At 59.5% G+C, this 15,564-nt stretch overlaps 2 protein-coding genes across 5 annotated transcripts in view; both read left to right on the forward strand.

Moving 5' to 3' along the window:
- The window catches only part of RASGRF1 (Ras protein specific guanine nucleotide releasing factor 1), a 41,165-nt gene extending 34,020 nt beyond the window's left edge, over positions 1–7,145 (forward strand). For all 3 annotated transcript variants that reach the window (XM_054215337.1, XM_054215338.1, XM_054215339.1), the window contains exons 21-27: positions 51–154; positions 554–638; positions 832–1,029; positions 1,799–1,878; positions 3,046–3,163; positions 3,517–3,585; positions 6,171–7,145. In XM_054215337.1, coding sequence (XP_054071312.1) covers positions 51–154; positions 554–638; positions 832–1,029; positions 1,799–1,878; positions 3,046–3,163; positions 3,517–3,585; positions 6,171–6,263 — 747 coding nt within the window. In that variant the 3' untranslated portion in view covers positions 6,264–7,145. The remainder of the gene's footprint in view (positions 1–50; positions 155–553; positions 639–831; positions 1,030–1,798; positions 1,879–3,045; positions 3,164–3,516; positions 3,586–6,170) is intronic.
- A 243-nt stretch (positions 7,146–7,388) lies between these two features.
- Positions 7,389–15,180, forward strand: CTSH (cathepsin H). 2 transcript variants are annotated; one of them, XM_054215141.1, is made up of 12 exons: positions 7,389–7,506; positions 7,665–7,696; positions 7,789–7,894; positions 8,031–8,101; positions 8,610–8,714; positions 9,030–9,116; positions 9,982–10,037; positions 11,121–11,202; positions 11,291–11,359; positions 11,781–11,887; positions 13,601–13,726; positions 14,370–15,180. In XM_054215141.1, exons 1-12 carry the CDS (start codon positions 7,434–7,436, stop codon positions 14,443–14,445), a joined length of 990 nt encoding a protein of 329 aa, XP_054071116.1. In that variant the 5' UTR covers positions 7,389–7,433; the 3' UTR covers positions 14,446–15,180. The 2 variants fall into 2 exon arrangements, with proteins under 2 accessions (XP_054071116.1, XP_054071117.1); XM_054215142.1 differs by having other exon boundaries at positions 7,827–7,894.
- Positions 15,181–15,564: the final 384 nt, after the last annotated feature.

Consider the following 15,564-nt stretch of genomic DNA (forward strand, 5'->3'; position numbering starts at 1 on the left):
CTTACTGCGGTCTTAACTAATGAGCCCTCACCGTTGCCTTTGTCACTCAGGCCGAGGGAGTTAAAGCCGAACCTTTTGAAAATCACTCGGCCCTGGAAATAGCAGAACAGCTGACGCTGCTGGACCACCTCGTCTTCAAGAAGATCCCGTATGAGTGAGTGATGCCCACGAGTGAGGACGGGCTCTTCTGGTGGCCCGGGGCTCTGTGGCCACCCGCTGCCCTGCGTCCAGCCTGGCCTGGGCTAAGCCCAGATGGTGCAAACCCTTCCCAGCTGCCGCCAGCTTCGCGGGTAGCCCGCGCTGGGCTCAACTCAAGCCCGGATTTGAGGCCTGACCCTGTGGTTCATCTGCTGGTGTCCCCGGGGTGACCGGCTGGGGGGGAGCCTCCCACATCCATCGCACCGTCAAGCCCATCCGTGTGGTCCCTTTCCGGCAGTGTGCGGGGCAGAGGCCCTGGCATCTCCGTCCCGTGCGGGTGCGGTGGAGCTTGCAGGGCTTGGGTGTCCCAGGAAGAATGGGAAATAAATGTTGACCTGAATGTTGTCATTTGCAGAGAGTTCTTCGGGCAAGGCTGGATGAAGCTCGAGAAGAACGAAAGGACTCCTTACATCATGAAGAACACAAAACACTTCAATGATGTAAGTGCAGCAGCCGCGGGGGACAGGGAGACAGGTCCCGATGTCAGGTGGAGCATCTCCCGGTGCAGTTGCTCCTGCTGGGGCTGCTGCAGTGAAGGGAAATCTTTTTAAAAAACGCTGTGAGGCTGGAGGGCGCGTAGCTGTTGTCCAGAGCTGTCCTAACACGTGGGCTGGGACCGGTGTCTCCCCGAAGGTCAGTAACTTGATAGCGTCGGAGATCCTCCGGAACGAGGAGATCAACGCGCGGGTGAGCGCCATCGAGAAGTGGGTGGCGGTGGCGGACATCTGCAGGTGCCTGCACAACTACAACGCGGTGCTGGAGATCACCTCCTCCCTCAACCGCAGTGCCATCTTCCGCCTGAAGAAAACCTGGCTCAAGGTCTCCAAGCAGGTAGGGGCGCGGGGGGGACCCGCTGCGGGCGGGCAGGGCAGGATGTCACGGGCTGGGTGTGATGGTGTTGGGGTGACAGGAGGCACAGGCATTGAAAAAACAGTTAGAAAGCGGAGTAAGGTTTTTGTGGGTCTCCCCCAGGAGGGAGGCGGTGTGTGAGCTGCTCACGCCCTGCCCCGCTGTCGGGTTTGGTCGTCCTGCGGCTCAGATGTGCAGCTAGAGGAATCTTCTCTAAAGAGTCACGCGCACACACACAGACACTTCTTTACCCTGGTTTTCTGGGCTTCTCAGACCAATTATGGCTGAGCAAAACGAATTCTTGTGCTGAGCTCCGTGGTACAGAAATAGCTTGGACCTGCCCGGTGCAGAGTCTGATGGAGGCCAGGGGCTGCCAAGCCAAACCGCTGCGTGGGCTCCTCGGAACATGGAACATGGTCTTTTTTCCTGCAAAGTGACAAATCTGTAAATTAAAACAGGCTCTGGCGAAGGTGGGAGGCGGGGAAGGGGGAAGGAAACAAGCGCGTAGCCTGTCTTCATTATGTGTTGGAGGAGCATTACTTTCACGTGCTTGCTCGGCTCCTCTGGATGCCACCAGGAGCCAGGTGACGGCCAGGGCAGAATTTGTACCTGCGAAGGTGTCGAGCAGCCAGAGGGGGGGATGTGCGGGATGGGAACCACCCTGTGGCTCCACAGGCTTCACCCCGCCTGGCTGCGGGGATGGGGGTTCCTTCTGGGGCCTTGTCCAAGCGACGCTTTGGGTTTCTTGCAGACGAAGGCTCTGATCGATAAGCTGCAAAAGCTGGTGTCGTCGGAGGGCAGGTTCAAGAACCTGAGGGAGGCACTGAAAAAGTGAGTGACCGATGCCGCTGCTCCTGCGGCTGCTGCTGCGAGGGGGCTGCTGATGGCCGGACAGGCCCCCCCAGTGGCAGGGAACGTGCATCCCACCCCGGCTCTCGCGCTGCGGGCTGCGGCGTTGCTCACAAGATGATTTCGGAGCCCGCACTAAGGTGCATCTTGTGCAGCGGGCACCAGGCAGTGGCTCACAAAGCGATCCCGAGTAATGAGCTGCTCCTTTGAGCAGCGGTGTGGAAAAATGTGAATAAAAGGGATTGTAAAGAGGCAAATCACTGCCAGGCACCCAGAAACTTCCCCCCCGCCTCCTGCCAGGCTGATAGTTTAAACCCCGAAGTGTGCCAGCTTTAGCTGTGGTTTCCCACCAGGCAGCGCGTGTCACTGCAGCCAGCCGGGACCTTTCTGGCAGCACAGGGGGTGGCTGCGAGTGAGGGCTCTCTTCAGCCGAGAGCGGGCAGTGCCGCAGCGGCCGCCAGCCCCGCGTCCTCCCGGACACGGCATTGGGATTCTCTGCCAGCGCGCGGGTTCCCCAAACTGTCGTTGCCTGGTGTTCCCAAACCGTCGTTGCCTATCGTTCCCAAATCGTTGTTGCTTGGTGTTCCCAAATTGCTGTTGCTTGGTCACGCAGTCGAGGAGCCCGGTGCCGTGAGTGCGGGGGGAGCGGGTGCCGAGCTGCCCTGGAGGGGGCTTGTGCCTCCCGGTGCCCACAGACCCCCGGGCTGTGGTCATCGGCAGCACACAGGGATCCTGCCTGGGGGCCGGGGCCGGGGGGGAGGGTGAAGGGGGGGGGCGATCCCAGCGCCCGCACTGTCCCCAGCTCTCGGCGGGGTCTTGCTGGCTGCGGGGCCCGAGGCCGGCCCGGGGGAACCTTTAAAAGGTGTTTCCAACTCTCTGCCGAAGCTGCCCCGGACTCACCTCCTGCAGCCTGCGGCTTCGTGCGGGGCATGGCCGGGGCTCGTGCACCTCCTGCCCTGCCCGCAGGGACGGCGGCTACGGGGTGAGGTCCACGAGAGCAGCAGCCCTCCCGGGAGAGGCTTCCTTCTGGGGGCTCTGTATATTAGAGAGAATCCTTCAGGTTCTGCTAACTGGAGTCCGACCCTCCTCTCACTCCAAAGCCCCGGAGTAAGGCAGTTTTCTTTATTTATTTCTGGTTTGCTCCCAAAGTTGTGACCCTCCGTGTGTCCCCTACCTGGGAATGTACCTGACCGACCTGGCGTTCATCGAGGAGGGGACCCCGAATTACACGGAGGACGGCCTGGTGAACTTCTCCAAAATGAGGATGGTGAGTCTCCCGGCCGCGCTGCGGTGGGCGTGCGGGACCGGGTTGAAGCGGTGTGGCTCGGTGCTGCGGTGCTGGCCTGGTCTGTGCCCGCCCCGTGCAGCCCCCCAGCCGGCTGCCGTCCGCACAGCACCAGGCGGCCACGCGTGTCCCCCTGCACGCCTGCGGGCAGCCAGCGTTGTCCCTGGTGAGGGATGGGGCTGGAAGAAAGAAGAAAGCCCTTTGCACTGTGCTCTGGTTGAAAGGTGGGGACGGGGTGTGCTCCGCCGGCCGCCTGTCGCCCTCCCAGGTGCGGGGACGCGGTGCCCGTGGGGGTGGCAGTGCTGGAAACGCTCCTGTGTTTTATCTCCGGACAGATTTCACATATCATCAGAGAGATCCGCCAGTTCCAGCAAACCTCCTACAAGATTGAGCACCAGCCTAAGGTACGGCCTTTGTCCGGAGAGCCACGCGCTCGCTCTCCTCGTCTCCCACTCCAGCTGCCGGGTCTAAGCCCCTTCAATTTCTGGCAGCTCCTTCGGGGAAGACGGGATGCTCCTGTAAGAAATGTAACACTGAAAATGCCAGCAGGACCAGTGCGGGTGTGGGGGCTTGTGTCAGGCAAGGCGTAACGGGGGGGACGGGCAGGGGAGGTGGGTAGCGACCTCCCTGCTCCTCTGGGCACGCGTGTGCCCCGCCGTGCAGCCCGTAACGAGCCCCTCGCCCACGCAGCGCTGCCGGCAGGGCAACAGGATCCGGCTCCCGCCCGCCCTCCAGGCTTTGCCCAGAGCAAGCCAGCGCTGACCCTCTTGGTCCCCAGCTTCGCTGCCGCTTCTTCCCAGCAGACAGCGCTGCCCTTTCGCTCTGGTTCTTGCTACAAGCCACTGCCATCGTGGGCATGGCGGGCAGCAGCCCAGCACGGTCTTGCCGAGCTGGGGCTGGCGTGTGGCCGCGGTCGGGCAGTGAGGCAGGGAGCAGCCTGGACAGGCTCCCGGGGCGCGGGTGGGTTCTGGGCATGGAGCCATCCTCCGCTGGGAGCCACTTTTGGGCAAATGTCAGCCAAAGCGAAGACCTGCACGCTGTGAGAGCGTGGGTCTTGCTGTGGATGTCCCCGTCGTGCGGGAGAGCAGCTCCAGAACTCAGCCGGAGCTGGTGTTTTACCTGCAGGTGGAACGAGAAGCTGTACCTTCCCCATCCCTGCGGCCCTTCCATGGGAATGGGTAACAAGTGTCTGTGGCCCCTGGCATGGCCGCCCTCGCGCCCTGCGCTCCCTTGCCCTGTGCTGCCCGTCCGCGGCAGGAGCGTGGCGGGTGCCTCTGCGCCAGGAGCAGTGCCTGGGCCTTGCTGGTGGCTGTCGGCGGCGGGGCAGGGGACGGAGGGCACTGCAGCGGCTGCAGCAGGCTCCCCAGTGCCCCCCCGGCACGCTGCGGCGGAGGCATTGCTGCAGACAGCAGCCGTGCATGGACACAGCGGCCGTCGGCCGGGCGTGCAGCGTGTGGACGGCCAGAGCGCTGCTGGGGCTGCTCCGCCCGTTTGTAAAATGCAGGCGCTGCTCCTCGTCCGCACAGCCGGGACGCGGCGCCGGGGCCACCCCTCCGTCAGTGCCCCCCTTCCCTTGCAACAGAGCAGGGCCAGACTCTGCGTCCCCCTGGGTCGCTCCCAGCAGCTGAGTTATCCCAGAACCGGCAGAGCCCACCCGGCAGATGCTGAGGAATAGCAATTGTGGGGCAGCACCCCCTCCCCCGGCTGGGGCTGCAGGCTGGGGGCAGAGCGTGTCCCAGTCTCCCCTGCAGCCTGGTGCTGCGTAGAGTCTGCCTCGCGGTGGCCCCCACACGTGTGATGAGCTGAAAGGTCTCGGCCGCCCTCGCGCTTCCTCTGCGGCAGCACTGCAGAGCCACCCCGGAACTGGGCTGGTTGCTGTGGGGGTTTCCACTATCTGCAGCGCTGCTCTTCTCCAAAACAGCAAACCCTCCTGCCCCGCAGGCATCTGCCAAACCTGCCCAGCGCCCGGCTGCTGCATTGCTGGCCATTGGGCCAGGGTAAACTGCCCTCCAATGACACCAGTGTCCATGTGAGGTGGCAGGAACAGCCCCAGTCCCTCTGGACCATGACCCCTGGCTGGGCTGGCAGAGGTCGGGGAGCCACGGGCTTTGGTTTTAGCCTCCGCGGCGCTGGGCGGCCCCAGCCCTGCCCTCCACGCTGCCGGAGCAGGGCTTGCTCCGCAGCCTTTTCCCAGCGGGGCACAGCGAGTGACGCTGCCTCCTCCCGCCTCTCCTGCTCCAGCGTCTGCCAACGCAGCCCCCTGCTCTGGGAAACCTGCCTGAAACAGCCAACACCGAGTGCAGCGGGGAAGGGTAGCGCAGGTGGGGCCGTGCATGGCCGTGTGTCACCCTGTGTCCCTGCAGAGGGGGGACACAGTCTCACACAACCTCCCAGACGCTGTTGTGGGTGGTGGGGTGAAGCGCCGTCCGTGCTGCTGGCCTTTCCCGGGCAGAAGGTCTCCTGCCAGCGGCTCCCCGCGCCCGCTGGCTCCGAGCCCCACGCGCGGCGCCTTGCCCTGGCACGGGCTGTGCCCATCTTCAGCATCAGCTGCATGTGCCGTGCTGCTAGCGAGGCCAAAGGTGCACTTGGGGAAAATTCTTGCAGGAATTGCAAGCAGATTCTCTGCTAGCACTGGAGCAGATGTCGTGCCCCGTCAGCGGCGTTCCTGCAGCAAGAACGTCGTTTCCCAACTTGGGTGGTGCCTTAATTATCAGGGTTTTGCGTTCTCAACGGGAGAGAACTTTGTAGCTGATAAAATAGTACCAGAGAAGAAAACTAAGCAAGAAAACCAGAAGAGCAGCCGAGGCAGGAGCGCAGCCCAGGAGGAGATAAGCGCGTGCAACGCCTGTGTCGGTTGGCGGGAGCTGCAGCCACTTCTCTGCGACTTGTTCACTGCTCGGGCCTTTAGCATTTCCTAATTTTGGCATTTATCGTTGGCCACAGCAGAGGTGAGTCCTCCCCGCTGACGGTTTGGCTCTCCTTGTTCCAGGTGACGCAGTACCTGCTGGACCACTCGTTTGTGATGGACGAAGAAACCCTTTACGAAGCTTCTCTGCGAATAGAGCCCAAACTGCCTTCCTGAGGCCGGAGCAGTGGCCGGCGGCCGCTGGTGTACACAGCTATACCATACTGTATATATCTCCTCTTTCTCTCGGACGCCCTGGAGTGACTCCCACCTTGTGCTTCTCCAAGCAAACCGTCCCCCTCCTTCTTAGCCCGCAGTAGACCTTGCGTAGGATTTCCCGCATCGTTTAAGGTTTCACGCATCGACACTTTGCTGGAGTCCTGGTTTCTTTTTCGATGATGTTATTTTTGTCATTTGTTCTTCTCGAGGGGGCTGGCGGTCGGGCAGGTGAACCCCCGCGTTCCCCCGGGGCGCTCGGGCGGCGCGGAGCAGCTCTCGCTCGGACTTTATGGGCAGTAACATCCCTGGGCGAGCTCTGTAAGGCGGGGGAAGAGAACGCATTAAAGCTTATCCCTCCGTGCGAAGCTGCCCTCTCTCTGTGTGCCGCCCCCCGCGCTGGCCTGGCGCCGGGGGGGCCCTCGGCCGCTGCCCCCGTCCCTCCCAAGTCGGGAAGATGGAAACGTCCCTTTGGCTCCTCGCTGCGTACGGCTCATGACAAGCTTCTGTTGAAATGCTATAGATCCGTATACCTTGTGACCACTATGAGTAACATGATGTAGAGTTAGAAAAAGATGACCGAGTGTTTTTATTACATATACTGTAATCCTGTCTAACCACCTTCTAGCAGGAATATAGTAATGTAGTGCTTATTCTGTGAATATTACCATGTATTTTTTACATTGTACAGTATATAAACACAGTTTAACTTTACAGTGGCAGGCATGCTCCACTCTGACAACCAGAACACTTTTGCTGTAAGCAATACCTCGTGGTATGAGAATTCTCTTTCAAAGCCCTAAAACTATTTCAACTTACAGCTCGTTTGGAAGGAAAAAAAAAAAAAAAAAAAAAAAAAAAATTATTTCCTTCTTTTTTTTTTTTTTTTTTTTTTTTGTAAAAATATATGTTTCCTGATTACCTCTTGCTAATAAATCTATTCTATCTCAGGGTGAACCGGGGCTCGGCATGGTTTTTATCGGCGGGGCAACGCCGCTCCCGCGGGTACGCGCCCCCCCCCCAAAGACCCCCCCCCGCCCTCACCGGCCCCAAAATGGGGAGGGGCCGCCCCTGGGTTGCCCCGCCCCCTGCCCCACCCCCGGCGGCGGCTCGTCCCGGTTCATCGCGGCCATGCACTGGGGCGCTTTACTGGTTGCGGCCGCGCTCCTGGCGCCCACCGCCGCTTGGGAACCCACCGAGGAAGGTAAAGGGGTACAGGGGATGGGGGGGGAAAAAGTTGGGGGGGGGCTCGGCTCGGTTCGGCTCGCCGTCCCGGGCGCTCGGAGAGCGCCCGGGGCGGCGAGCCGAGCCGAGCCGAGCCGAGCCAGTCGCTGACTCCTCCCCGTTCCCCCCCCCCGGCAGATGAGCTGCAATTCAAGGCCTGGATGTTGCAGGTAAAGCTCGGGGGTGGGATGGGGACACCTCGGGAGGGGTGGGGGTGTGGGTTTGATGAGTTTTTCCTCGCCCCCCCCCCCCCCCCCTCCAGAACAACCGGCGGTACGATGCCGGAGAGTATCCCCGCAGGCTGAGCATCTTCCTGGACAACAAGAGGCAGATCGAGGAGCACAACGCTGGCAACCACAGCTTCCAGAGTAGGAGCCGCTTCTTTCCCAGACCACCCACCCCCCTACACCCCCCCCCCCCCCGCCCCGCATCCCGCTCTGGCTGGGAACTCCCAGCCTTAGCCAGCAAAACCTTCCCCTTCCCTCCTCCTCCTCCTTCTTCTAGTGGGCCTGAACCAGTTCTCGGATCTGACCTTCGCGGAATTTAAAAAGTTGTACCTGTGGAGGGAGCCCCAGGTGAGTCACGGGAGTGTGGGGATGGCGGGGGGGTCCCCGAGCCGTGGGGGTCTCTTCTCCATGCTGCGCCGGGTCAGCGCCCCATCCCTGTGCTGCCTGAAATCCACTTTGCTCCATGCCCTGTCCCACCGGGATAAGAGCGAGGTGAACCCCCCACGTCCCCTGCCTTCCCAGCTTTCAGCCGCCTCTGGCTCTTGACCCGGGCTCTAGCCAAACCGTCACTTCTGCTTTCAGCTTTGCACATTGGTCTGCATTTTTATGGGTAGACCCAAGGCCTGATCCCGGCTCTTTGGGGAGTTAGGAGCTCCCTGAGCAGCTCCGACACCGCTCCTGGGGGGTGCGGGCTGGCAGTGCCCTTCCAGGGCTGGCCCAGGTCTCCCAGCTGGTGTGGCCGGCACGCAGAGGGCCATGGTAGTCACTGCTCCCTCCACCCCGAGGAGGGTGGCTGCCTGCGGGCCACTGTCCCCCAGCATGGCGGCTGGCCACAGCCCTCCTGCCTCGCTTGCAGAACTGCTCAGCCACGAAGGGGAACTTCCTGCGCAGCTCGGGGCCGTATCCAGACTCCGTTGACTGGAGGAAGAAGGGAAATTTCGTGACGCCTGTGAAAAACCAGGTGAGGAGCGTGTGTCATCGGTGATGCAGCAAGAGGGCGAGGGGGGAGAGGGGGGCGAACCGCTGCAGGCAGGGCCCCGTGCCGGAGGAGGAGTGCGGGGTGCCCGCTGGGAAGCAGGCTCCCCCAGGACCCCCTCCGTGGCTGGGGCGAGGGTGGCCGGGGCAGGGGACAAGCAAGAGGCGAAGCCTGGCTGTGGGCAGGGAGTGGAAGCGCCGTGGTCCCGGTGTGCCCTTCGGCCCCGGCCCTGGCGTTTCGGGGAGGCCGGTGACCCCCGCGGCACATTATGGACTGTCCCCTCTCCGGTTCCTAACGCAGGGCCCCTGCGGGAGCTGCTGGACCTTTTCCACCACGGGGTGTTTGGAGTCCGCTATTGCGATTGCCACGGGAAAGCTCCTCTCTCTGGTAAGAGATTTCCCTCTCCTGCGCACTGATGGCGAGTCCTGCCTCCAGTTACCTGCCGGGGCAGCCAGCAGGGCCGGCCCGCTCCTGGCCGGGACAGCCGCTGGTGGCTTGTTCCGAGTCCGGCTGTACTGGCTGCGGTACTGTCAGGCACCCGTGGCCCTGCAGTGCCCGTGCAGCCCTTCGCAAGCCGAGCAGAGCTGCTGCAGGAGGCGCTGGGCAGCGTGGCCGGGAGCTCTCTCTGCCTCTTGCCATCCCCTCTCGGGGTCCGGTGTCCCACTGCCCCGGGCTTGGGCAGAGCCCTTCTTGGAGCAGGACAAAACCGGAGGGGCCGGAGGCTGACGAATCCTGCCGCGGGGAGCAGGCGTGGATAGCCGGAGCCGTGTCTGGCGCTGCCGGCCGGCAGGAGCTCCCTGCTGCGGAACAGCTTGCTGCAAGCAGCACGTTGTGAGACGGTTTATTTCTAAACTGCCAGAGGGTTTATATTCTTGAAGAACCAGAAAGACAGTAGCCACTTACACAACTTACCAGAATAGCTGAGGGCTGGGTGTAAGTGTTAAAAACAAACTTGACCTTTGAAAGAGATCCCAGCCAGTGCTCCGGCAGGTGGGACGGCGTCCCGGCAGGCGTGAGGAGGAATTGCCTCTGCAGCCCGAGCATCCCGGGCTGCCGGCTCGACGTCTTCCACGTCCCACTCCTCGGGATGCGGAGCCGTTCAGCCGGGTGATTCCTGACGGCAGCGGGTGAACAGGCAGCTGCATGGGTCAAACCAGCGCTCTTTGGTTGCCCACTGCGCCGGCTGCGTTCTGTCTCACTTGTTCTGAACGCAGGTGTTGAATACGTGCTGACTCAGACCACTTTTCCGTAGGCAGAACAACAGTTGGTTGATTGCGCCCAGGCTTTTAACAACCACGGCTGCAGTGGGTAAGTAATATCAAGTAATAAAGAATAGAAGATGATTGACAGCCTTCCTCAGGATGTAGTGTCGGGATCTTGGAGTGGTTTTTGTTGCCCCTCGGCTGAGAGGTGTCAAGGAAAACAGTTATGGGTTGGGTTGGGTTTGGTTTGCTTATTTTAATTTCACCCTCTCTAGAGGTTAGAATGTTTCACTGAATCTCCAGCATTTCCTAACCTCTGTTGTTCCTCTTGTTTATTAGTTTTTCTTCTCATATTTGTTTTGTTACAATGTCTTCTGATACCGCAGTCACGGGTGCGATGTGCTAGGCTTTAACGTGCTCAGGGAAAACAAGGGGAGTTTTATCTGTTGCTCTGCTCGCGAGTCACGCGCATCTCATGGTGCTTTAAGGAACCCACAGAAACCTCGTCTTCCCCTTTGGTAAACTCCTGCTGGCATTGCTAGAGAAGGCAGAAAATAAAGCTTTCTGAAATCTTACGTTTCCTGTAAGATAAGTGGTCCCTGAGGAATGTTCAGAACGTTGAGCAGAACCACTCTGGGTGCTTTTTATTTTTCTCGTGACTCCTCCTTAGTCCTCTCCCTGTGAGCACGCCCTGACCGCGCTCCCCTTGGCTCCCTTCTGCGAGATGCGCTCCCTGGAGGTGGCTGGGGAAGGAAGCAGCCCCTTGCTGAAGACGTGGGTCCCTCATCCTCACCCGTGCTGTGCCACTGGAGACCCCGGCCGGTCTGGGCAGAGGTCACCAAAAAACACCTTTTAGCGTGCGAGGCTGCAGAGCCGAGCTGGCACGGCGGGCACTGTGGGGGCGAGGTGACGTTCTCCCCCGCGGACTGGGCACCCCTGAGATCTTCCCGTGCCTGTGGAGGACCATCCCAAACAGCGCGATGGGCTGGGCCCAGAGTGCCGGCCGGGAGGATGCTGCAGGCACAGGCTGGAGTTTATGCCTTTAGAGGGCCTGGGACACGCACTGTCCTTCCCTTCCCCCTTTGCGGGAGCAGTCTGTAGGATGCAGGGGGGGCTGACGGCTTTGCTCCGCAGAAGCTGCGGCGTTACCCTCCGAATTAATCTGCTTGCTGGCTGTGTTGTCTTGCAGGGGCCTGCCAAGCCAAGCCTTTGAATACATACTGTATAACAAAGGGCTCATGGGGGAGGACACCTACCCGTACCGGGCCAAGGTACTTCCAGCGCAGCTCGGACGCGTTCCTGCGGCGGCAGAGCAGGGTCCCCAGCAGGCTCTGACACCGCTTCCTTCTGCCCCCACAGAACGGCACCTGCAAGTTCCAGCCGGAGAAGGCTATTGCGTTTGTCAAGGATGTTATCAATATCACCCAGGTGAGGCCGCAAGGGTTGTGTTTCCCAACGGCCAGGGCTGTGCCAAGCCTGCCCGGGGAGGTGCTGGGGTGCCCCGGGGTGTGCCGGGCTCCGCAGCGCTGCGCGGAGCGGAGCGAGGGGCTGGTGGGCACGCTCCTCCTCTCCTGCGCACCGCTGGCGCCCTGTGCTGGAGGTGGCACCGATGAAGTGCTGTGGGCAAGTACAGGCATGAGGTCTCTGCCTGCTTTCCACGGTGGGTGCACCTCCAGGCTCTAAGAAAGTCTTGGTTCTCATCTTTCAATGCAAACAGCGCTCGTTTTCCTGTCTGCGAGCAGAAAGCCAGGGTCAGCCATCCCCACTGCGCCCCAGCTGCTGGTCCAGCGATCCCGACTGGTCCCAGTGTAATCGGGACATAAATGACCCTGGGTTCCTCTTCTTGCAGTATGACGAGGATGGCATGGTAGAAGCTGTGGGGAGGCACAACCCGGTGAGCTTTGCGTTTGAGGTGACGGGTAACTTCATGCACTACAGAAAAGGCGTCTACTCCAAGTGAGTGTTTCTGAGCCTGGGGGTGAGGGGAAGGCGTAGGGCTGGAATCGCTCCCATCCCCATTTCTCCTGCTTTGCGGCACTGGGCGCAGGGACACTGAACTGCATTCTTGCATTTTCTTTTAAACCGAAAATAGAAAGCATGAGTAAACTGAGCCTTGATATACCGATTTCCCAGGGGGATGAGAGCGCAGCGCAGGGAAGAGGGAACAGTGTGCTTGCAGCCCATTTACTGCTCAGAACCAGTCCAGCCTGAGGGCCGGGCTGTATTTGGAAGGAAGCTCAGCCATCAGTGAGCTCGGGAGGTGCCGCAGGGCCAGGGGAGGCCGTCCCAGGGCTGAGGTGTGTGTCTGAGCTGGGGATGGTGGCGGGGACAGCCCCTGGTGTTGCAGCTGGGACGTTTGCAGGCAGGGTCCCTGCAGGGCAGGCAGGGCCCGAGCACCCCCTGCCCATCCCACTTGGTGCTCCCCTGCCTCTGCCGCCGGACGGGGAAGAAAAGCGGCAGAGATGAAACAGTAGTTTGAGACATGAAGTGACCTCGCAGGAGGAGGTCTCAAGTGTTGCGTCAACTCTACAGCCAAGGCAAAGAACAACTTAAAAGGATGATTGTTGTATTTTGGAAAGACTACGGAAGCTAACTGCCACAGGGTAGATTTCTATTAGGCAAGAAATGGGAAAAGTGCATGTTTGGAGAGAACTAGAAAAATACTTTAGAGTAATGACTCCTCAGTCACGTAGAACTGCAGGGAAAATTAAACTAAGAGTCTAAGCATGAGTGCTCTGCCCCCGGGAGCTGCAAGGGAAGGTAGCAGGCAGCACCGTGAATTGGAGCGGCTTTGCTGTCGCGAGAACGACAGTAGTCTCAAAGGTAACTGCCAGCAAGAGGCAGGTGTCAGGGTGAAAGCAGGCAGATGGGCAAGATGCTTTGTGGTAGGATTCCAGTTTGAGGAAGAGACACCGAGTAAAGTTACCCTGTAGATTTGTAGTCTAAGGTAGATTTAAAGTCAGAGCCTATGGAATAATTGATGCTCCGGTGTTTTCAGCCTCTGCTCCCCAGACCAACTCTTAACAGGTTCAAGAAAAGTAAGTCTGTTGTGGGGATTATTGATCTTTTAGTTATCTGCCATTTAAAAATGTTTAAAACTAGGTGCTCTAGAGATGGGAGCTTGTACCTTGTGTTAGCTTGTTTTATACCACAGGCAGCAACTTTCATCAAGTGCCATTTAAAAGCTGGAAATTCAGAGGAAATACAAAGAAATGTGTATTTAGGCTGAAGAACTCGCTGTTCCCTGTGCAGAATGCGGAAGAGTGCCCCTGAACTTTGGGGCAGAACAAACCATTACTGGGATGCACTAAGGGCTTCTTGTTTTCATTGGAAACATTCTTCTGCTCAGTTTTTTCATTGTAGCTCGTTCTTGTGTGATAATGTTGATGTTAACTCTGAACAAAAGGCTGGGCCAGGTGCTCAGAGCGAAGGTCCACGTAGCCTACCAGCCTGACTTCAGATACAGCTGGTAATAATTCCTGAGTGAGAAAACAGAGCGGCATCTCCTTTTCCTGCCTTCTCTCCCTGCTCTCCACAACTGAAGTTCAGAGTATCCATTAGTTCTTTTTGCAGTTGGAGCACGATCAAGAATGCCGGCTAATCCACGATTAATTATAGACTGTGTTTTTCCTGTAACGAATCTGCATTATTTTTCCCTTTTCTTTGCAGCCCACGGTGTGAGCACACTCCTGACAAGGTGAACCATGCTGTCCTCGCTGTGGGGTACGGGGAAGAAAATGGAACTCCTTACTGGATTGTGAAGAACTCCTGGGGCCCGCACTGGGGCATGGACGGGTAAGGAGGTCCCAACGCTGCCAGACCCACCACGGTCTCCCTGTACCTGTACGAGGACAGTGGTGTGCGTGGGCTTCCACCCACCCTCAGCAGCCCCCAGATGGCCCTTGCGCTCTCAAGCTGGTTCCGCAGCTGGTTCCTACTCTGGAGGGGCAGGGGAAATCATCCCAGCCTCGGCAGCAAAGGAGACGTGGCTCTACAACCAGTCCTGGGGTGACTGGGTAGGGCAGACCCTTAGGTCAGTAGACGTGCCGTTGTCACCAGGCGCTCGGCTGGTGTCTGCAGAGCTGCCATACCGCTGGCTCTCCTGGTGCCAGGAGAGCTCTGTGCCTCTTCTGTGCCAGGAGAGGAACGGGTTGTGCCGGGAATGAGTTTTTACTCCAGCTCTGCAAGTATTTCCAGCTGCAAGTGGAATTTTTTAGAGTCAGGTGCTACTCTGCTGGTTTGAGATATGAGGGGGACAGGGAATAGCACTGTCTGGTGAAGTACTGGCGGTAACAGCTCTGTCACAGGTGTTTGCTCCTTGTGCAGGCAGGAGAAAGGAGCTTGCACATAACGAGCAGTTGCCTTACACCAGCGTCTGTCGTGGTGACTCTGACGGAGTAGGGGACGCTCACTCATACACATCTCTTCCTCTTTTTAGGTACTTCCTTATTGAACGTGGCAAGAATATGTGTGGCCTTGCCGCTTGTGCATCTTACCCCGTTCCTCAGGTGTAAGAGGAGGGAGCAGGCTGGGGAGAGTGGGCATAGGAAGATGAATTGCATATGACTTTCTGAATGCTAAAAACCAAGGAAGTGAGAACCAGCTGAAATGCCAGCCTGCTGGAAGTCATCACCCACAGGCACCTTCCTCGGCTCGCACACAGCTTCACACGGTGGGAAGGCCCGTGCCTGCTCTCCCCAGCCAAAGGCAACCGTGCTCCTGCGCCGAGCGCCCGACTGCCGCCGTCTCCTCGTGGCTGCAGTGCCTCGCAGTGTGCCCCGCTCGCCTGGTGCCAGCCCAGGACCTGCGGCTCCGCTGGGGCCGGTGGCAGACGGGGACACTGCTCGGAGCGTGGCAATGCCCCGCCGTTACCCAGTTTGAAGACGCTGCCCCAGCAAAGCTCACCCCTTCCTCCAGGCGGCCGCTTCCCAATCAACAGATGTAACTTCCTGGGATCTGAAGAAGGTTTTTCCTTTCTAGAGAGGAGTGCTGCGATTTGTACACTTTATCTATTTTGATGAAATGTTTTTAGTATTTTTTTTGTATTAAAAGGTAGGGTATTTTAATGCAAATAGAGAAGAAATGGATGATTTTCTTTTATGAATCAATGAAGAAGGCAAGAAGCTTATTGCTAATAGTTTATAAACAGGCGACGGTGAGAGAAGGCTGTGTCAGCTGGGGACACTTCTGTTGTGTGTTATTTCACGCTAAAACCGGCCACTGGCTGAATAAAGGCGGCTCGTCACGGGTGTGTGTTGTGCTCTCTGCGCCCTGCGTGTCACCAGCACGGTCGGGGCTGGGGGACGTGGCCTGAAGCCGGCGCTTTCCCACCGTAGGGCCGGACCCGACCCGGGGGTGCCTGGCGGGGGCACCCCCCCTTCTGACAGGGTTCCTCGACAGCCGCAGGGGGCCGCGCCGCGTTAAAACCTCCCTGGGGTTGCGCAACTTGCTTTTATAACCAGCTTCAACACCCCGGGACAGGGCGGTGGTGCCCGGGGGCTGCCGGCCGCCGCCCTCCGCCCCGCGGCCCTGCCCCGCCGCCGCCGCCATGTTGCGGGGCTGTCCGGGTGCCCTCCCCTCCCCAGGGCGGGGCGGAAGCCCGCCCTTGCCACGGAAGCGGAAGTTGCAACGCC

This window comes from Rissa tridactyla, chromosome 9 (assembly GCF_028500815.1).
Source record: "Rissa tridactyla isolate bRisTri1 chromosome 9, bRisTri1.patW.cur.20221130, whole genome shotgun sequence".
NCBI classification, from domain to species: Eukaryota; Metazoa; Chordata; class Aves; order Charadriiformes; family Laridae; genus Rissa; species Rissa tridactyla.